Genomic DNA, 22,727 nt, shown 5'->3' on the forward strand with positions numbered 1-22,727 from the left:
TCTCTAACTGGGTCCTAACTATCACAGGTCTTTAATAGTTTTATTCCTCTCATATAGGCAAATGGGACCTTTTGAACATCTGTAGATTTTAGGTCCTGAGTGCGACTACAATCCCTACACCCACTATAGTTATGCCCTTGATTTCAACCCTCTTCCAAAATTGCCCACTGAGTCTACTATGGCCTAAAAGTATTATACCACCAAAAACTCAAACTCTCCATTAAGTGAAAAATCCAACCTACCCCATATATGAAAAACGCAGCCTTCCCTATACTTGAAAAAAATGAAAAACTCAGCCTACTACATAAATTAAAATCTCAGCCTACCCCATAAAAGAAAAATCCAACCTACCCCATAAATGAAAAACGCAGCCTTCCCTATACTTGAAAAAAATGAAAAACTCAGCCTACTGCATAAATTAAAAACTCAGCCTACCCCGTAAAAGAAAAATTCAACCTACCCCATAAATGAAAAACTCAACCTACCCCACAAATGAAAAACTCAATCTACCCCACAAATGAAAAGTTCAACCTACCCCATAAATCAAAAACTCAATTTACCCCATAAATGAAAAACCCATCCTACCCCACAAATGAAAAACCCAACCTATCTCGTAACTCAATAACTCAACCTACCCCATAAATGATGGATAGGGGCACCATAGCCACCACAACTAGCTGCTTTACCCTCCAGCGATTCCCATGGGCACCACCCTATAAAGATCACCAAAAATTGGACAGGCCAACCAAACTTCAATAATTGAGGGGACCAGACCCTCACAACAGTTTAGCACCAACCACAAGGACCACCTACCCACCAGGGCTGCTATGGCCTGAATGTTATACCTAATTCCTTGGACTTAATGAACCCCATAGATACTCTAGATTGGTGTTTGCATTTTTGGGAAACTCTAGTCCAGCCCCAAAAGCATCCAGAAACGCCCATTGATGTTTGGGTGAGCTCTGCCCTGTACTCCACCCTACCTTCCAAACCCAAGTCATGTCGGCCTTCACCCACTGCTCCGGCAGGGTTCCGGCTTTTCTTTACTATCTCTATATTGTACATCATCCCATTTCTGAAAAGCATGAAAGAACTCTATATAATTAGATTAGCTTTATTCCTTGCTCTGATATGTGTAGCTGCCAGAGATTTTTTATGTTTATTTTTGGGGGGAAAATGTATTTTACTAGAACAGGTCCTTGTTAAGAGATCATGAGTATCATGTAAATTCTCAATCACTGTAACCAAAGACACCATCATTTTCTGCTATACCCCGGTGACTTCCTGACTGGTAATTCCACTGATGACCCCAGCAGCCTATTTCCCCTCATTCTGCGTTCCTTAATACCCTACAAAACAATTATATCCTAGGGACTGATATTCGTATCCCTCAGATATGATCTCATTACTGCCGCACTTTACTTATCATCGGGATCTCTAACATTATGTTGTTTTTCATTGCAGCAAGAAGAAAGGATTTTTCTCCAGGTCGAAAGACAAAGACAAAGTGGAAAAACCAAAGGTCGGCTCGTTCACAATGGTAAGAAGCAGCGGCTTCAGAAATAATTGAATTCAATTTTTGGAGAGAAAATAAATTAAAATTTTATCTGAAGTGGAGTCCTTTTATTTTAATTGATTTTATATATATAAATATATATGTGAAGCAAAAAAAGAAGAAATATGCAGCACTCACCGATGTAGCTGAAAAACTGTGAGTCTTTATTTCACATAATTTCCATCAAATGTGTGGACATGCAGGACGTGGAGGAATGCTAGGGGAGGGAGGTGCCGGACATCGGCCGTTTCGGGTGGACCCGTAGAAGCGAGTAATCGCGAAACGGCCGTTGTCCGGCACCTCCCTCCCCTAGCATTCCTCCACGTCCTGCATGTCCACACATTTGATGGAAATTATGTGAAATAAAGACTCACAGTTTTTCAGCTACATCGGTGAGTGCTGCATATTTCTTCTTTTTTTGCTTCACATTGAAATATTCATGTTTTTTCATGCAAGCACCTCCATTTTTTGACTGAATTATATGCCGCAATACTTCAGATAAATAGCTCCGTCTGGTAATGTGGTGATTTGTGTGCCCTAGTATGCCGTTCATCTGTTTGCTCTTTGCTGAAATATATATGTACACATATTATTTTTATGTCTAACACAGATATGTACCGTAGATATATTTTATATAGTATCAAAACCCAAGAAAAAATCCCCCCAAAAATAAAAATGAGCATATACCCAACAACCAGCAAATCAGTGAATAGTAATAGTAAATGTAAATAACATAGGACACTAAGTTAACGCTAGTTTGATCAAAAAGGCTTAAAAGCCATCCCACCACGACAAGGTGACCCATCGGGACGGTCCTCACCTGTCTCCAGTATTAAAACCTTACCACGTGTCAAACGACATCAGTGTGAATAAAGGCAGAGCATTATATATTATTGCAGACATTGAACTAGCTTGTGCTGACTTACAGATACAGCAGAGCTTGGTTTGTCAGCAAAGTAGAGCTCAGTTTATTATGTGGTTAAACTCTATAATATCTACAGTACTGCACTGACAGTAAAGGGCCCATGTCAGGACTCAACGCGCACAATATAATAAAATGCGCGCACATATTTACACATTACACACATACACTCACTGGCCACTTTATTAGGTACACCTGTCCAACTGTGTGTTAAGACTTAATTTCTAATCAGCCAATCACATGGCGGCAACTCAGTGCATTTAGGCATGTAGATATGGGCAAGACAGTCACCTGCAGTTCAAACCGAGCATCAGTATGGGGAAGAAAGGTGATTTGAGTGCCTTTGAACGTGGCATGATTGTTGGTGCCAGAAGGGCTGGTCTGAGTATTTCAGAAACTGCTGATCTACTGGGATTTTCACGCACAACCATCTCTAGGGTTTACAGAGAATGGTCCGAAAAAGAAAAAAAATCCAGTGAGCGGCAGTTCTGTGGCCGGAAATGCCATGTTGATGCCAGAGGTCAGAGGAGAATGGGCAGACTGGTTCGAGCTGATAGAAAGGCAACAGTGACTCAAATTGCCACCCGTTACAACCAAGGTAGGCAGAAGAGCATCTCTGAACGCACAGTGCGTCGAACTTTGAGGCAGATGGGCTACAGCAGCAGAAGACCACACTGGGTACCACTCCTCTCAGCTAAGAACAGGAAACTGAGGCTACAATTTGCACAAGCTCATCGAAATTGGACAGTAGAAGATTGGAAAAACGTTGCCTGGTCTGATGAGTCTCGATTTCTGCTGCGACATTCGGATGGTAGGGTCAAAATTTGGCGTAAACAACATGAAAGCATGGATCCATCCTGCCTTGTATCAACGGTTCAGGCTGGTGGTGGTGGTGTCATGGTGTGGGGAATTTTTTCTGGGCACTCTTTGGGCCCCTTGGTACCAATTGAGCATCGTTGCAACGCCACAGCCTACCTGAGTATTGTTGCTGACCATGTCCATCCCTTTATGACCACAATGTACCCAACATCTGATGGCTACTTTCAGCAGGATAATGCGCCATGTCATAAAGCTCGAATCATCTCAGATTGGTTTCTTGAACATGACAATGAGTTTACTGTACTCAAATGGCCTCCTCAGTCACCAGATCTCAATCCAATAGAGCATCTTTGGGATGTGGTGGAACGGGAGATTCGCATCAGGGATGTGCAGCCGACAAATCTGCGCCAACTGTGTGATGCCATCATGTCAATATGGTCCAAAATCTCTGAGGAATGCTTCCAGCACCTTGTTGAATCTCTGCCACGAAGAATTGAGGCAGTTCTGAAGGCAAAAGGGGGTCCAACCCGTTACTAGCATGGTGTACCTAATAAAGTGGCCAGTGAGTGTATATACCAAGTACAAACAAACACACACGAACATGAAAAATACCCACATAATACATGCGTGCAGATAATAACATTTTTTGGGAATCACTCTCCAGACAACCAGATTGTTTGTTACTCTTTTGATCTTTTGACAGCTATGACTTTTTATTTTCACGTAAGATTTAATTATATGGGTATGTGCACACATCTTTTAGGTGCTGGCACACCCGCTGAGATTTTCTGGCAAAAGACGCTTCAGGGCAACCCTGGCGGTGTTTTTTCTGAAAAAATGTTTCTTTTTTGTCTGTTCTGACGCCTTTTGCAGTGGTTTCGCAGGTGGCAATTTTTTTAATGTTATGTACTAATAGTTAGTGACTTCAAAGCGGAATCCGCCAGAATAGTGTTCTGGAGTCCCAAAGCGGTTAAAAGAAGTTCATAAAGGTTGAACATGTGCACAGCAAGTCATTTTGACATTGTATATGTTCATTCTTCTTAGTATTTTTTTCTGTGCTTTTTCAGGCGGATTTTAGACAGAATGTGCCTGAAAAAAGAACGTCACGCGCACATACCCCATAAAGGTCGTGTTTTTTTGCGAGAAGAGCTGTCATTTTTTTAAGTGCCTTTTTGTAAGAGTTACATTCCTATTAACTTTTTATGGATTTAATGGAGAAAAAGAAACAATCACAACATTTTCTCTTTTTTAACGACATTTACCATTACCGCATGTAAACTGTTAACTACATTGTAAGGGTTGTTACAATTACAGTGATATCAAATATGTCTGTGTTATTTACTTTTTTATGACAATTATTTTTAAAAAGTGTATTTATTAAAAGTTTGAATATTGTAATTGTTTTTTAGTAGGTTTTTCATAATTTTGAGGGAAGAAAAACTTCCTTGACTTTTATCTTACTTCTAATATACAGTTGTATATAGATTTGCCGGTATATAGGGATGTATGTCTATTTACCAGTACAATATGCCTGTAAAGAAGAATATAATTTGGCTCTTTGGAAAAAAAAAATATTCCTAGACTTACCAGTACAGCTTGTGGCTCACTGATAAAGCTTCTGTTTGGTGTGCATAAAGAGATGCTGGGGTCCTTCCCCCAATGTCCTAAGTCAGAGGAGGAGAATCTACAAAAATAGAAAGTAGAATGACCACAGCATCACCTGAGAAACTTACAGTGTGACTTGGCCCCCTTATAGCACGGGCTCCTGTGCGTGTGATCCAGCTGCCTATCCAGTATTTCCGTCCCTGCTACACATCCTCTCTTGCTCTCTTATGCATTACATAGATTGCTCAGTGAGCACCATGTAGTGCCTTATCCTTCCTGCAGAGGCGCTGCAGGGAAACTAAACACTTGTTGGCTAGGATCTTCCACGGAATATAGCAACTCACAGAGGGGAATCACTGTAGCTGATCCCCTTTGATATGCTATTTTTTTTTTAAACTTTGTAACAAAAAGAGGTTTTTCAAAGCAGACGACCCCTGCAACATTGCCAACATTTTTGGGGATATTTAAAGCCCCATCCCTATTGAGAACACACCCATCACTGATATAACCTACACTCCATTTTGGCCTGGGTATCCTTAAAAAACCCAGACAATTGGCAACTATTTCCCCTTAGCTCAAAGAGCTATTATCGTGCACTAACGATCATTTTAATGGCTAATTCTGCTCTGCTACAACCCGCACACATCCACTAATCTCATCTGTTAACTTTCAGATTTCAGATAATCTGTTTATGATTATATACCGGTAATTAAAAATTGGAGCAAAGATATCATGAAATTTCTCATTAAATATCTAAAAGCCACTCACACCTGAAAAGTGATGATGATTTGGCTGGAACTTGAGCACATGGCGTACGTTCTCTTCTAGGAAGTCTCAAGTGGCCAAGGCCTAATGTCTGATCCAATTAGTTTAATTACCAAAAAAGTCCTTTTATCGCTAATGATTCAGGCTTCTTGCATCTGTAATGGACACCCACTGCTAAAAGTCTCTTTCCATTTCCTTAGAAGAGGCTCTCCGGGAATAGAAAAAAAAGAAAGAACCAAAGAAAATGTCATTATAGATACATTTCTAAATGCTTTTAATGAGAAAAATCACAATAGTTTTGTCTGTAATCGCTATATAATGAAGATTGTTACCGACTTGTTACACTTACAGAAATATGTCTTAGAATGTTGAGCTTCTTACTGCACATGCTCACAGGCACCCGAACCAACATAACTGCACCTGTCCTAACTTTTTTTTACTGCACATGCTCATAGGAAACAGTACTAACATTCTTACTGCACATGCTCACAAACACCTGTCCTAACATTCTTACTACACATGCTCACAAACACCTGTCCTAACATTCTTACTACACATGCTCACAAGCACCTGTCCTAACATTCTTACTGCACATGCTCACAAGCACCTGTTCTAAGATTCTTACTGAATATGCTCACAGGACCTGTCCTAACATTCTTACTACACATGCTCACAGAACCTGTCCTAACATTTATACTACACATGCTAACAAGCACCTGTCCTAACATTCGTACTGCACATGCTCACAGGACCTGTCCTAACATTCATACTGCACATGCTCACAGGACCTATCCTAACATTCTTACTGCACATGCTCATAAGCACCTGTCCTAACATTCTTACTGCACATGCTCACAGGCACCTGTCCTAACATTCTTACTGCACATGCTTATAAGCACCTGTCCTAACATTCTTACTGCACATGCTCACAAGCACCTGTCCAAACATTCTTACCGCACATGCTCACAAGCACCTGTCCTAACATTCTTACTGCAGATGCTCGCAGGCACCTGTCCTAACATCCTTATTGCACATGCTCACAGGCACCTGTACTAACATTCTTACTGCACATGCTCACAAGCAACTGTTCTAACATTCTTACTGCACATGCTTATAAGCACCTGTCCTAACATTCTTACTGCACATGCTCACAAGCACCTGTCCTAACATTCTTACTGCACATGCTCACAAGCACCTGTCCTAAAATTCTTACTGAATATGCTCACAGGACCTGTCCTAACATTCTTACTACACATGCTCACAGAACCTGTCCTAACATTTATACTGCACATGCTAACAAGCACCTGTCCTAACATTCGTACTGCACATGCTCACAGGACCTGTCCTAACATTCATACTGCACATGCTCACAGGACCTATCCTAACATTCTTACTGCACATGCTCATAAGCACCTGTCCTAACATTCTTACTGCACATGCTCACAGGCACCTGTCCTAACATTCTTACTGCACATGCTTATAAGCACCTGTCCTAACATTCTTACTGCACATGCTCACAAGCACCTGTCCAAACATTCTTACCGTACATGCTCACAAGCACCTGTCCTAACATTCTTACCGCACATGCTCACAAGCAACTGTTCTAACATTCTTACTGCACATGCTTATAAGCACCTGTCCTAACATTCTTACTGCACATGCTCATAAGCACCTGTCCTAACATTCTCACTGCACATGCTCACAAGCACCTGTCCTAACATTCTTACTGCACATGCTCACAAGCACCTGTCCTAAAATTCTTACTACACATGCTCACAACCACCTGTCCTAACATTCTTACTGCACATGCTCACAAGCAACTGTTCTAACATTCTTACCGCACATGGTCACAGGACCTGTCCTAACATTCTTACTACACATGCTCACAGAACCTGTCCTAACATTCCTAATACACATGCTCACAAGCACCTGTCCTAACATTCTTACTGCACATGCTCATAAGCACCTGTCCTAACATTCTTACTGCACATGCTCACAAGCACCTGTCCTAACATTCTTACCGCACATGCTTGCAAGCAACTGTTCTAACATTCTTACTACACATGCTCACAGAACTTGTCCTAACGTTCTTACTGCACATGCTCACAAGCACCTGTCCAAACATTCTTACTGCACATGCTCACAAGCACCTGTCCTAACATTCTTACTACACATGCTCACAGAACTTGTCCTAACATTCTTACTGCACATGCTCACAAGCACCTGTCCTAACATTCTTACTGCACATGCTCACAAGCACCTGTCCTAACATTCTTACTGCACATGCTCACAGGTACCTGTACTAACATTCTTACTGCATATGTTCACAGACACCAGTCCGAACATTCTTACTGCACATGCTCACAGGCACCTGTCCTAACATTCTTATTGCACATGCTCGCAGGCACCTGTCTTAACATTCTTACTGCACATGCTCGCAGGCACCTGTCCTAACATTCTTACTGCAGATGCTCGCAGGCACCTGTCCTAACATCCTTATTGCACATGCTCACAGGCACCTGTACTAACATTCTTACTGCACATACTCACAGGCAACTGTACTTAAATTGTGACTGCACATGCTCACAAGCACCTGCTCTAACATTCTTACTGCACATGCTCACAGGTACCTGCACTAACAGTCTTACTGCACGTGCTCACAAGCACCTGTCCTAACATTCTTACTGAACCTGCTCACAGGCACCGTTCTGACATTTTTAATGCACATGCTCACAGGCACCTGTCCTAACATTCTTATTGCACATGCTCGCATGCACCTGTCCTAACATTCTTACTGCACATGCTCGCAGGCACCTGTCCTAACATTCTTACTGCACATGCTCGCAGGCACCTGTCCTAACATTCTTACTGCATATGCTCGCAGGCACCTGTCCTAACATTCTTACTGCACATGCTCGCAGGCACCTGTCCTAACATTCTTATTGCACATGCTCGCAGGCACCTGTCCTAACCTTATTACTGCACATGCTCACGGGCACCTGTCCTAACATTCTTATTGCACATGTTCGCAGGCACCTGTCCTAACATTCTTACTGCACATGCTCGCAGGCACCTGTCCTAACATTCTTATTGCACATGCTCGCAGGCACCTGTCTTAACATTCTTATTGCACATGCTCGCAGGCACCTGTCCTAACCTTATTACTGCACATGCTCACGGGCACCTGTCCTAACATTCTTATTGCACATGCTCGCAGGCACCTGTCCTAACATTCTTACTGCACATGCTCGCAGGCACCTGTCCTAACATTCTTATTGCACATGCTCGCAGGCACCTGTCCTAACATTCTTATCGCACATGCTCGCAGGCACCTGTCCTAACCTTATTACTGCACATGCTCACAGGCACCTGTCCTAACATTCTTATTGCACATGTTCGCAGGCACCTGTCCTAACATTCTTATTGCACATGCTCGCAGGCACCTGTCCTAACATTCTTATTGCACATGCTCGCAGGCACCTGTCCTAACATTCTTATTGCACATGCTCGCAGGCACCTGTCCTAACCTTATTACTGCACATGCTCACAGGCACCTGTCCTAACATTCTTATTGCACATGCTCGCAGACACCTGTCCTAACCTTATTACTGCACATGCTTGCAGGCACCTGTCCTAACCTTATTACTGCACATGTTCGCAGGCACCTGTCCTAACATTCTTACTGCACATGCTCGCAGGCACCTGTCCTAACCTTATTACTGCACATGCTCGCAGGCACCTGTCCTAACCTTATTACTGCACATGCTCGCAGGCACCTGTCCTAACCTTATTACTGCACATGTTCGCAGGCACCTGTCCTAACATTCTTACTGCACATGCTCGCAGGCACCTGTCCTAACATTCTTATTGCACATGCTTGCAGGCACCTGTCCTAACCTTATTACTGCACATGCTCACAGGCACCTGTCCTAACATTCTTATTGCACATGCTCGCAGGCACCTGTCCTAACATTCTTACTGCACATGCTCGCAGGCACCTGTCCTAACATTCTTACTGCATATGCTCGCAGGCACCTGTCCTAACATTCTTATCTTACTGCACATGCTCGCAGGCACCTGTCCTAACATTCTTACTGCACATGCTCGCAGGCACCTGTCCTAACATTCTTACTGCACATGCTCGCAGGCACCTGTCCTAACATTCTTATTGCACATGCTCGCAGGCACCTGTCCTAACCTTATTACTGCACATGCTCACAGGCACCTGTCCTAACATTCTAGGACAGGTTTCTGTCTATTTATCACGGCAGTGGACATCTTAATTATATAGCAATTACCTGTGATTTGCTAATGTATGCTACAGTATTTCGGAATTTCTTTCTATCGACATTTCCTTTGAAGTTTTTCTTTCTATTTCTGGAGAACCCCTTTAATTATTTGCGTTATAAACTTCCAGGGATAACGTTTTGGAAAATAATCTAAAAAATTATATTTGTATCTGAAAATCACTCATAACAAAATAAGGTAGGACATTAATGTTTTAAAATAAACAGCATTTCAAGCACAACCTGATCCTGCTGAATCCAGTCAACGGTCTTGGAAAGTATCACAAGATGTGATGCTTAATTTTAAGGAGTGGTGGAGTATATACAGTATCACGTGATGCTTTGAAGAGCTGCTGATTAGCTGAGAGGGAACATATGAGACATCACGTGACCCAGTACTTTATTTTCTGCCCCCTTTTTAGAGGTATTTTAGTTAATTCAGTTTTAATATTCGGGTATAATATTCATGCACTTTTAAAGACATCTGTCATAAAGGATAAATTTCTTGCAGGGTCGTGGCTATTATACAGATCGGTGAAGGTCGGACCCCCACCATTTAAACATTGAGGTCCTGGAGAATCCCTTAAATATTCCTCACCTTCTGCCCCATTAATTGTATCAAGGCTTTCTCAATATAAGGTCTTAACGGAAGCCTTTATTAATTTGCATTACCATGACCGGTGTAGTCTGATGTTATTGAAAATCCTTTCAGTTCCATTAGCTTATTTCTTCTTTTTCCAGTTCCGATATTCTGGAGGAGTAGACAGACTTCTAATGTTGGTGGGAACACTAGCAGCGATGGCTCATGGTGCCGGCCTGCCGCTCATGATGCTCGTCTTTGGAGACATGACAGACAGCTTTGTGGACTTTGGGAAAAATATGACCCGTGAGTATACAATCACATGGCTTGTGATAATGACTATTCAGTGTTCTATCGTACACCATAAAAAACCCATGTTATAATGTAAAATGCGGGCCTACAAAACTGAATTGTGGACCTCGTTTTCTATAGGGAAAAGTCAGCATTTTGGTTTTCTAAAGGCATGTTCACACACTCCAGATTTCCTTTGGTGCACAAAACGTGCTAAAATCCTTTCTAAATCCGGATAATGTAAAGGGGCTCATGATTGGATGAGAAAACAAGGTTATTTTTTACTTTTTTAGTGGGAGAAGTACTGGTTCTCCTTAAATGGTGACTGTCCTTTCAAAAAACTTTGCATAAAACAATAGTACCAACAAAAATAAGAAACGTTGTAATAAATCTTATCAGAGAAGTCAACTTCTTTCTCCACTTATTAGCCACTTCTTCCCCCCTACTCCTGAACTTACCATCTGCTGTGAAAAAAAATAGCTCTAATCAGTCTTGGCCAAATCAAGATGGACTGCTAACATCTTGTTTTACTCTGTGGAGAGGGAAGGACGAGGAGGAGATGAGGAATACTCAGGCACGGAAGCACGCTGACAGATCTTGCAGCTTTCCAACAAAAGAATTAGCTTTTTACAGAGTTGGATTCACAGCTACACAGTTCAGTACTATTGTCTAATGCCCTTCTCGTTGCTGCTTTTGAATGTGCAACATAAGGAAGAAGAGCAGGAATCCCTCATGTCAGTGTGTGCTGTGCTGTGATGGGAGACACAATAGCTGATAGTTTACACTCTCTAGCTCAGAGACAACTGAAAATTAGAGAATTAGAGATGGAGTCATCAGAAGTGAAAACATAAGAGAAACGGTGATTAACTACATAATGGACAGAAATAGTTTTATTCCTCATTTACATACATGCCAACATATTCTGAAAAATTACCTGAAATGTCCGGTATCTTAAGGAGACCGGCTAAGTATGGAGACACTATCTGCTCTACATAAAAGAGGGGGAAATACCCCCTACCCCCAACCCGAAACAGGCTTTCTGTAGATGAGTTTCTGGCTTGGCAGTTATTCCTTGTTAAAGGCTCAGACATTAATTTAAAGAGTAGCTACCTCTCCTCGGTGAGTTTCTTGTTCTGAGAAATGTTGAATGATATATAACGTATATCTATATTTTTCTTTTCCGTTTTGTCCTGTACAGATGAAGAAATGATAGAGGCAGCCAACCAGTTCCAAGAGGAAATGACAACGTAAGTAGAATTTTAGAAACAGCACAGTGCCATGAATCTTAGTGAGGATAGAAGGCGGACATATTTTAGGATAAACCGCCATGTCAATAAATATTCCACTCCAAATACATATTTAAACAGCAGGCGAAAAAAGGGGAGTATAGGATTCAATATGTAGTAAAAATATGTAACAATTTTATTCAATAACAATCATGTAGAAAAATACATATACCGCATTATAGCAATACAACATTATGCAAAAGACAGAAAATGGGGGGATAAAAATGCCCAAGCATGATAACCCATTTACAGGACCGGTAACCAAAAAAGATTTGTCCCAAAAGTAGGGAGTAAAATATGGTTAAGCCAAAAGAAGCGGTGTACTAACAAGAAATGCCAAGTGGAACATACCGCATAGCCAAGTGGCAAGAAGGCTTACCAAAACGGGCTGGACATGCAGGAGCACGGAGGTGAGGGGGGTGTGTAGAGAGCCCCGACGCGCGTTTCGCGTCCGTACTGGTCGCTTTCTCAAGGGGAGTAAGTAGAATTTTGTTGGCAAAGTTAATATAAACATATTATCAACCGATGAAAGGGACCCTGACAGCTCCCCTAACCTTCTATAAACAGTCATTATGACGAAATATATGTCTGTTTTTGTATTACAATAAACTACTTCATGTGCAACATACTTGTTAAATGTGAAAAATAAAGCTTTAAAGGGGTATTCCCATCTCCAAGATCCTATCCCAATATGTAGTAGATGTAACAATAATAATACTTTCAAATAACTCCAATTAGAAATGTAGTATAGTTTTTCTGATTCACTATTTCTCTTTCCTCATGTGCAGGCATTGCAGGACCTTAGGTATCCATGGTTATGATTGCTAGCAACTAGCTAACTGTCACTATATCAGTGGTCGTAACGTGGCTATCTAAGGTCCTGCAATGCCTGCGCATGGGGAAAGACACAGCAAATCAGAAAAACTGTACTACATTTCTAATTGGAGGAATTTGCTAATATTATCATTATTATTACATGTACTACATATTGAGATAGGATCTTGGAGATGGGAGTAACCCTTTAAGCCTTGCTTGAGTTATGCAGACTAGTCAGGATTGGTTGGATGGAGTGTTGATTCCCCCAAACTAGTCCAGACTCAGATCTCCCCCTAGGCGCTAATATGGCCATCCCTGCAAGTCTCAGCTGATGTGTCAGAACGTTCATCCTCCCTACTCATACACAGTGAAGCCAGGTGTATGCTCCCTAACTTCACCAGCACACTGTGTGAGACCAGGGAGGCAAAATACTGAAAGTCACTAAATACTCAATGTGTGCACGTGGCCTAATCGGGCGCTCTTCTCTATCACCCTGGTGGTCTCAAACCTGATGCTCTCTAGATGTTGTGCATAGAGACCAAACATCACTGTGAGCTGTAGTTTTGGAAGAACTAGAAAGCAAACTGTTAGCAATCACTGTCCTATAAAAATTATAAAATGACCCAGCACAGACTGACGGACTTATTACAATTTCAGAAAATGCAGTGAATTCAGTGGTATTCGGAGGGGTAGGGTGATTATGGGAGGTGCAGAAGTCTCCTTCCTTATCAGCTCCAGGAGACTTCCTCCCATTGTTTCTTAGTGTTTATTTTCAGTTTTCGATGTGATGAAGTTGTACGTACAAAACTTGAGTCTGACATTCCACGCTGCCCATAGGTTCCCCAATTATTGCAATTCAGGCGGTGCTTTTCACACTAGAGTTATAGGAATTGTTTAATACTTTACAAATTGTCAAAATTTACTGAAAAAAACTATATAGAACTATACAGTTATGTTTCAAATCATATTTTAGGAACTGTGTTCTGTCAGTGAAAAAAAACATTTGCATTTAAGAGAGGAAAGCCTGTCCTAACCATATTTAAAGCGAACCTGTCAGCAGGATTTTGCTAAGTAAACTACAGGCATTGTCAGGTTGCCATTGTTATACTGATTAAAATGATACCTGGGAAGAAGAAATTCATCTTGTGGTTCTTGTGTAATCAGTGTTAGATGTTTTCAGTTAATGATATACCCGTTCTCCAGGGCAAGACTTTAGGCAGAGTCTTATCTTTCTGCTCTAAGCCAGAGAAACCAAGGAAAGGCCTGAGCACAGGCCACCCCGAAGCACAAACATGTTCCTCATCATAAAGACAGACTGTTTGTGCTTCGGGGCATCCTGTGGGAAGGTCTTTCCTTGGTTTCTCTGGCCTAGAGCAGGAAAATAAGACTCTGCCTACAGTCCTGACTCATTAGCTGCAAACTCCTAACACTGATTACATAAGAACTACAAGACGGATTTCTACACCCCAGATATCATTTTAATCAGTGTTACAGTGGCAACATGACAATGCCTGTAGTTTAATTAGCAAAATCCTGCTGTCAGGTTTGCTTCAACTGACAAAGGTGTATGACTGATGAGGCTGAGTTCATACATAATTACATGGCGCGGCAGCAGTGTGCCTGAAAGTCGTGGCAGCATGTGGTGCGTGGGCGTGATTTTATGCTGGATTCAGGCAAGCACATATCTCTTTTTGACATTCATATAGTATCTGGTTTTATTCATTATTAATTATATTTTTTTACAAAGACATTACGGTTATCAATATTAACAATTGCAATGGAGCCATTAAAAACAGATGCAGTACAGATAGTGACCATAAGGCATCCATTGGGCTTAATAGGCGAGTCTGATCCGAAAAACGATGCTGCGATCTTTTTTTCTGTACCAGCTCAGTCACTCCTATTGGCCTGTGTGTGGTTTGTTTGTATCAGGGACAGCACATGGACCAAAAATATAAATATTTTTTACAATGTGCCGAAAAACGAATTGACAGGTAGTTCCTAACCACCTGGCTCCTGTACCCGGCGTTGGCTCAGAGAGCGGTCACCGGCTGATACTGCCGATGATTTAGCTGCTCCAAATCAAAAGAGCAGCTCTTCTTCTTCAAGGCTGCTTTGTCGGCAGGGCATGACAGCTGGCATCATGCCGATTCGCTGCCAGCTTCCCGCAGTGAGGCAGCAGGGAGCCGGCTTTCAGTCAGCATGACGTCGGCAGTCAAGTACCTTTGAAAGTTCAGAACTAAAAAGAACCTGCTGCTTCGTTGATATGACGTCAACGGAGGAAGCTGAATTGCCGACAGGAGCGGTCAGTGACTACTCTGTGCCGGCAGAGATCGGCGACAGGCACAACAGGCAAATAGTTGGCAACTACCAGCCTGTTAGTTCTGTAGCTATGTGGTCGTTACAGGTGAATTTATCCTTTTTCAGAGCTATAATTCTATTCCATCTGCCATATATAGTACCCACATCTTCTTTTGAACAAGAGGGGACTTTGATCCCCCACAAGCTGCAGGACCCAGGTTCATCCGGTATTTCTGAACCCCCCCGTAGCGGTGCCTTTGTCAGCAGGCCATGATGAGGACTCATAGGTCTGCACAGTTACCTTGCACCAGTTTTCTGACCAGTCTCATGGACTCTCATCCGACCTCAGTGGTATATGCTCCCCCTAGATGTAGCAGAGCATTACAATAATCTGATGGACTTCGTGAGTCTTCATGTCCTTCAAAAGGTGTCACATAACTATTTCTTGGAATTAAGATAAAAATATTTCTTTCTTGTGTTTATCAGCTTCCCAAGGTGTGGTTATACTGTATGTCATGGTGCAAAGTACAAATATTACAGGTTATCTATTAACAATAAGTTATTCCTACTATCCATCTATATCTGATTAGTTGTCTTCACTGTATGCAGAGATGGGCCGAACAAACTGAGTAACACGGCCATAAAAGCGAAAAGCAAAGGTCACTGCTAAATATGATTCCTTGCCTGGTAGTAAAACTACGGCTTTTCATTCAAAGGGATCTTTCATACGACTAACATAATGGCATCCATAATATGCCCAGATAGAGTCACTCTGCTTAGTGTAGTTGCAGGGCCGGCCCGAGAGATTACGGCACCCTAGGCGAAACTATTTTGTTGCGCCCCTACTATTCTTGGCAGTAGATGAAAACTTGGGATATAAATTTAGGAGCAAAATAAACCACAACAACAATGATTAATTAACTCTCTCCTAACTCTTTAATCTCCTGAGAAGTTGTATAGGACAAATATATACAAAGTAATCAATAACACAAAACAAAAACGACCATAGGTAATTAAAATTTTTGCTTCCTTGCCTTTTTTTTTAAAAGGATGACACTAAGTCACCGAGATTAATTTGTTTAGCAACTTCAGATTCTATCGAAATTGTTGCCAACCCAACCAACCTCTCTTGTGTCATATTTGCCCTTAAATATGTACACTTTTCTTTCCATCTCTAAAACTTTTTGCCTTTTGAAAAGATTTTTTATCATTTTTTCTATTTTTTTCTGGCGCCCCCTTTGGGTCGGCGACCTAGGTGGCCGCCTAGTTCGCCTATACGTTCGGGCCGGCCCTGTGTAGTTGACCCCTTTAAATACCCCTACATTTAGCAATGAGGAATGAATTGACTCCATGACACCTTTAGTAATGGAGATTATTATGTAAGCTTGCCCTAAGATGTCCAGTACTAACCCTAGGAGGTGAAGGCAATGGGTATTTTGATGAGGCCAAGCTATATTAATTATTCTAGCTATTACAGATACTGTCGTTATGGCAGATATTCTTTAAAGGGATTTTCCAACCAAAATCATTACCGGCATCCCCATAGGATATATATTTGCCAGCTGGGGTGTACCTATGGGATAATCACAGTAACAGGGGCCTCTATTTGCTGCCACTTAGCCCTGAATTTCTATGCTCTCTCCATTAGTATATAGGTTAAAACAGCATGTTCTCATATATCATATATCCTCTGTCCTCCTGTACCAGTCGGTGACTCGTTTTGGTCAAGATTATTGCATTCGTTTTTGTGTTGTATACGCCATTTCACATGCAAAGTGCCATGAAATAAATGGCGCTACAATAATAATAACAACAATAATACCAGCACCTATTCTTTGTTGCCCATATATATTCTAGTATATACTGTAGATGTAAATGACCATTATTTCCCTCTCAGTGATGGTCCTCATGGCCTACCAAAAATATATAATACATAAAAGGCGGTCTCACAGTAAGATTAAGGGCACTTCCAATACAATTACACAAGACAAGCAGTTATTAAACCACTGGCCAAATGAAGCGAACCATAGTTACGATAAAATGAGCCATCTTTATTGATCATATTAAAAAATAATTAAATACCATAGATCAACAGTACACTAAAATACCCAAAGGGTAGGACCCAAGGACATACCAGAAAAATTAAATAACCTATATTATGAAATTCCAGGTACATTCAGCATAATATAAAAATTCCATGCATTAAATAACTATATTCAGGGATCCATAAAATTCAGCTGGTAATGAATCAAAAGGGAACCAAAGGTAGTAAGGAATAAATAAAGTGAAAGTGTGGCTATAGCATCACCAAATTCTTGTATCCATACCTAGCAAGGTGAACCCAGAAACTGAATCAGGATTGATTATATGTAAACGTACAAATAGTTATATTACCTTATCCCAGGAAACGTAACTGTAGTCAGAAATAACCAAAGAAAATATATAGATGGTCCGTGAGTCCCCCCGTGCCCTGACGCACATTTCGCCCTTTTGCCTCTTCCGGGGGCGTGTCCTATAGGGTTAGGGGGGGTCATATTATAGTGGGCCTGGGCCAATTAGAGGTGCCAAGAGGTGGTCATGTGTCCGTAGGCATCCGAAACCAATAGTGGACTCCATGGCGCATGGGTCCATCCTGTGCCCCAGGATGTAAAGGTACTTCTGGAAATGCTACCCAAAATATACCTTACAGGGTATAAGCTTTAAGAAAAATTCCCTTTAAAGAAGACCTTACAGTAAATATGTAATTTTCTTTACCAGGTGTAAATGCCGCTGTTCTCCTGAATCCAGCGATGTATTTCTTTTGTTTCTGCTCCTCTCAGTTTCTGAGATATGGCCCAATTTTCCCTGTACATAAATCAAGTCTCTTTAGCCAACAAGGAGTGGCACTCATGAAGACGTCCTCAGAGGAAACTTGAGGACCACACCCACTTGTTTAGCAAGACTAGATTTATGTGAAGGGAAAAGAGGGTCATATCTCAGGAACAGAGAGGCGCAGGAACAAAAGAAAAACAACACTGGGTTTAGGAGAACAGCGGCATTTACACCTGATAAAGAAAATTACGTATTTATTTATGACAAGTGACAGGTTCAATGTAAGTTTGTCCGCTGAACACTAACTCAATGGTTTTAGCGCAGTAGGACAAGGCAAAATTAAAGAGGTATTTTGGCTAGAGAAAGTGTTTTCCCATAATTCCCTACTGTACAGGACTATGTGAAAGGGCTCTTAAATAGTGAACATGGTATTGTGAATGCTCCACCACCAATTGTGAAAAGTCTACAGGTCATAACTAATAGAAATGAAGCAACAGGCGAGATGACTGGTAAGATATTTTATAAGAGAACGCCTTTTAGAACAGTAAGTTGGAAAGTTTTACAACTTTTAGAATCTAATACAAAAAGCAACAACTTGATGTAACCAGAATCACTGTTGTACGTAGTCTTGACCATTATCCTTTCCTGATGCAGGTATGCCTATTATTATTCGGGGTTAGGATTCGGAGTGCTTCTTGCCGGCTATATCCAGGTTTCATTCTGGACCCTGGCTGGCGGCCGGCAGATCAAGAAAATAAGAAAGAATTTCTTCCATGCGGTGCTGAGGCAGGAAATCAGTTGGTTTGACATCAATGACGCTGGAGAACTGAACACTAGGCTGACTGAGTGAGTACTCGAAGACATTATTTACTCATATTTTACATACTGTAATTGTATGGCGCCAAACATGCCACCTTCGAGGTTAAGGTATTACTTGGGTCACCCCAAGGGGTAAAAGTATGATAGCTACTCAGGGTTCCATTTTTTGCCATCCAAAGAGTTTTCACTAACTTTCCCCCAAAGAGGACCACCCCAAACTAAAAAATAAGTCTACTATTATGGGGGGTCATAATCTTCATGCAAGGAAGAGAACAGGGTTTCTAATGCCATCTACTGGAGGTAGCAATTCTAGAATTTGACCTGTGCCTCGTGCCAGAGCCAGGTCAGAGTCTTCTTCAAAATTAAGATCTCCATTTGCAAGCAGCTGTTTTGTGGTTCTTGTCCCTCATTAATGCAAAGTATGAGTGGGAGAAAGCCATTGATGGCCTTCTTGGTCCAAGTTTCTCATTAAGTCAGCAGACGGAGACCTATAGACCAGGCTTTGCTCCCTGGTAAAAGTTAGGCAAATAGCGTCTTCGTAGAGGGAGCATTTCCTGGCCTATAAGTCTCCCTATGCCGACTTGGCCCCCCAGACCCTCTTCTTATTATGTTACATGCATAGGGATTAAGGAAGCTGAGAAAATGTAATTTGCTTGCCAGGATCCTCTTACCAAAGGGAAAAAAATCTAAAGAATACTGGGAAATTAACAATAGGAACTTCAACAAACAACCCCCCACAACTCAGCTTCCTGGATTTTGTGGGTGTAACATGGTTAGAAGAAAGTGCGATGTTGAACTTCTTGCAGCCAGACGTCCAGAAAGTTATTTTTATTTTTTGTCTTCATATAAGGAAGGCATTCAGGTCAGTAATAAAAGGCCGACACTGCGGAGGATTTCTTATCTTTTATGATATTTTTTATGTTATTATATTTCTTTTATGTTCTGTCTTGTTGTTACATCTAATTGTTCTGAATTACGTGATGACCTGGTTGGTTTCTATGGAGACTTTGGAAGATATATTTATATCTAAAACGGATCTAATCTGTTTACTGACTAGACAGAGGATGAGGGGAAAAGAGAAGCACAGGCAACAGGCCATCCGTATACAGAATGTACAACGTTCAGATCTTAAAAAGAAAATAAAATAAATAATAAACATAAAAAAATGAAGAAAAAAAATACATAAAGTATATTTAATCAATAATAATAGTAATAATAATTAGTGTTATTATTAAAGGTGTTTCCCATGTTTAAAATTAATTGGGTACACCATCAGTGTACCTGTTTCTGGAGAAGGGAGATTGTGGCCATATGGATCTCATGATGACCCATGTGCAAATAAAGCATTGAGCTGGAGTTATCTGCTGATCTTTCTCCCAAATGGCGAAAGGGAACTATTGGTGGGTGAGATAAGGAGTTCTAAAATTCGAGGAAGAGCATGACACACCACCACCAGCCTCGTGAGGCACATAACTGTCTGAGGCAGATTTTAGAACCAGAGAACCAGTGCTGTAGCTTGCTTGAGTTTGTGAGCCCTACTTTCCAACAGGGCTCCTATCACAGGTTTTTAATAGTTCTGATTTTACCATCTGAACCAAAGGACCTTTCTAGACTTCACGACCCAGGTGCCACCTGCTATAGTTACACCCCAGGAGACTCGAGAGAGAAAGTGAAGGAAGTGTGAGCGTTTTGTTATTTGCTGGACGAGGTAGTGGCACAAACCGCCAATTTTTTCTTTTATTAGTGATCCATCACCTTCGTTTAGGGGAGACCTTGATTTAGTTTTCATGAGGAACTAGGATGACATGTACTCTCTGAGGGCCCGTAACCTTTTGCATTAGATGCCTCTGTGGTACATATACCCCTAATTTTAGGTTATCCCTTTAGCAGGCTTTCCGTGATATTGTTGGTGCCATAGAAGATTTCTTCTCCATCATCCCTTCAACTTTACAGCTTGGTCTGTTTTGATTTTTCCTTTCTTTTTTTTTGTTTTTTAAATCAGTGATGTCCAAAAAATCAATGAAGGCATTGGAGATAAGATCGCCATGCTGGTCCAATCGTTGGCTACGTTTTTGACCGGATTTATCATTGGCTTCGTTAAGGGTTGGAAGCTGACCCTGGTCATTCTCGCAATCAGCCCCGTAATGGGACTTTCAGCAGCTATTTGGGCAAAGGTAATAAAAAACACTGAAAGCTTCTAGTTCTTCCGTATATAATGCCAATAGGCGAGTTCCGTGTAAATCTTACCATTTATTCACAGATATTGTCAGCATTTACTAACAAGGAGCTGACGGCATATGCCAAAGCTGGAGCCGTGGCCGAGGAAGTGCTCGCTGCCATCAGGACAGTTATAGCCTTTGGCGGACAAGATAAGGAAATTCAGAGGTGGGAACAGCTCTCTTCTTGTAATACTGTTTTAGGTCGAGGATAGACCGTGATCGTCACAGCATCAGTGATTGACTTGTTTAACCCTTTTGTGTATCCAGATATGAAAAGAATTTAGAGGATGCCAAAAAGATAGGGATCAGGAAGGCAATCACGGCTAACGTCTCAATAGGATTTGCGTTTTTAATGATATATGCATCCTATGCATTGGCATTTTGGTATGGTACCACCCTGATCATAGAGGGAGACTACACTATTGGGAGCGTGCTGACCGTGAGTACTGATGCCTACGAATTCTTCTTCTAAAAAAGGCCACATTTATAGAAAGATGGCTAGGATGTAAATCGCATTTGGTAACATCTGGATGCAATCGCAGTTGGGGTTTTGTCAGTGTCTAGGAGGTGTTAATTTGATTGTCAGGTTTAGAAAACCCATTTGCAAATCACCCAGATTCATAATCAAATTTGTTACCAAATTTCCCCAAAATTTCAGGTTTGCTAAAATGATGAAGATTCGATTTACCAGTCGCCATTTTGGAGAAATCTTTGAGTCCTGAGAAGAAGGGTAGAAATGAATAAAAAATTATACTAACCTGTTCTAGGGACAGCCCAACTAACCCGGTCCTCTGCTCTGGATCAGTCTTTGGACCTCAGCCCTCAGTCCAGATCTGATTAGCCCTCATATTGGGTGTAAGTTAGTGAAGATCTGAACCAAACTCCGATCTGAAGACCAATACAAATAAAGCAGAGGACCTGAATGAGAACTACAGTTGGAGGACATGTGAGGCGTACTATTTTTTAACCTCTTATTGGCCCACCCTTTATTTTGAGTTTGGGTAAGGAGAGATAAATGTCTTTTCAAGACTGATTTTATTTGGACCGAATTTTATTTGGACCTGGTCGAAACTACTGGTCAATTTGAGCAAACTAATTCTGAGATATTTGGTTATTTCTACATGTCTACAATTCAGAATGGAGCTTTCCCTAATCCGCAGTACCTGGCTCCTTTGAGCACACTTTGCACAGACAGTTCATACCTCATTTCCCCTGTGGAGGCACTACAGAGGAATTGAGCACTTGCTGACGGTTTCCCCAGCAGATTGCATCTGATTACTGGGGAATCCAGAATAAGGACTCCCTGTGATCAGCTTATCATATTGGGACCCTTCTACAAAAAAAAGTTTGTCAAAACTAGACAACCCCCTGTAAATAACTTTGTAATTATATCTATCAGTGTCATGATGAACTATTGAGATGTCTTTCTTTTATGACTCTCTTAGGTATTCTTTTCCGTCATTATCGGAGCTTTTGCCGTTGGACAAACATCCCCCAATATTGAAGCATTTTCCAACGCCCGGGGGGCCGCATATGCAGTATTTAACATTATCGACAATGTAAGACTTCTTTTTTTGTAGGTTCTTTATTAGTGATGAGCGAGTATACTCGTTGCTTGGGTTTTCCCGAGCATGCTCTGGTGTCCTCCGAGT

At 41.4% G+C, this 22,727-nt stretch overlaps 1 protein-coding gene across 1 annotated transcript in view; it reads left to right on the forward strand.

Moving 5' to 3' along the window:
- Positions 1-22,727, forward strand: part of ABCB1 (ATP binding cassette subfamily B member 1) — a 64,307-nt gene that overhangs the window by 21,382 nt on the left and 20,198 nt on the right. The window contains exons 3-10 of the mRNA XM_073581921.1: positions 1,465-1,540; positions 10,694-10,838; positions 12,022-12,070; positions 18,692-18,883; positions 20,859-21,030; positions 21,117-21,241; positions 21,343-21,514; positions 22,521-22,634. Of these exons, the coding sequence (XP_073438022.1) occupies positions 1,465-1,540; positions 10,694-10,838; positions 12,022-12,070; positions 18,692-18,883; positions 20,859-21,030; positions 21,117-21,241; positions 21,343-21,514; positions 22,521-22,634 (1,045 nt within the window). The remainder of the gene's footprint in view (positions 1-1,464; positions 1,541-10,693; positions 10,839-12,021; positions 12,071-18,691; positions 18,884-20,858; positions 21,031-21,116; positions 21,242-21,342; positions 21,515-22,520; positions 22,635-22,727) is intronic.

This window comes from Dendrobates tinctorius, unplaced genomic scaffold (genome assembly GCF_039654945.1).
Source record: "Dendrobates tinctorius isolate UK_male_01 unplaced genomic scaffold, ASM3965494v1 ptg000070l, whole genome shotgun sequence".
Classification (NCBI taxonomy): domain Eukaryota; kingdom Metazoa; phylum Chordata; class Amphibia; order Anura; family Dendrobatidae; genus Dendrobates; species Dendrobates tinctorius.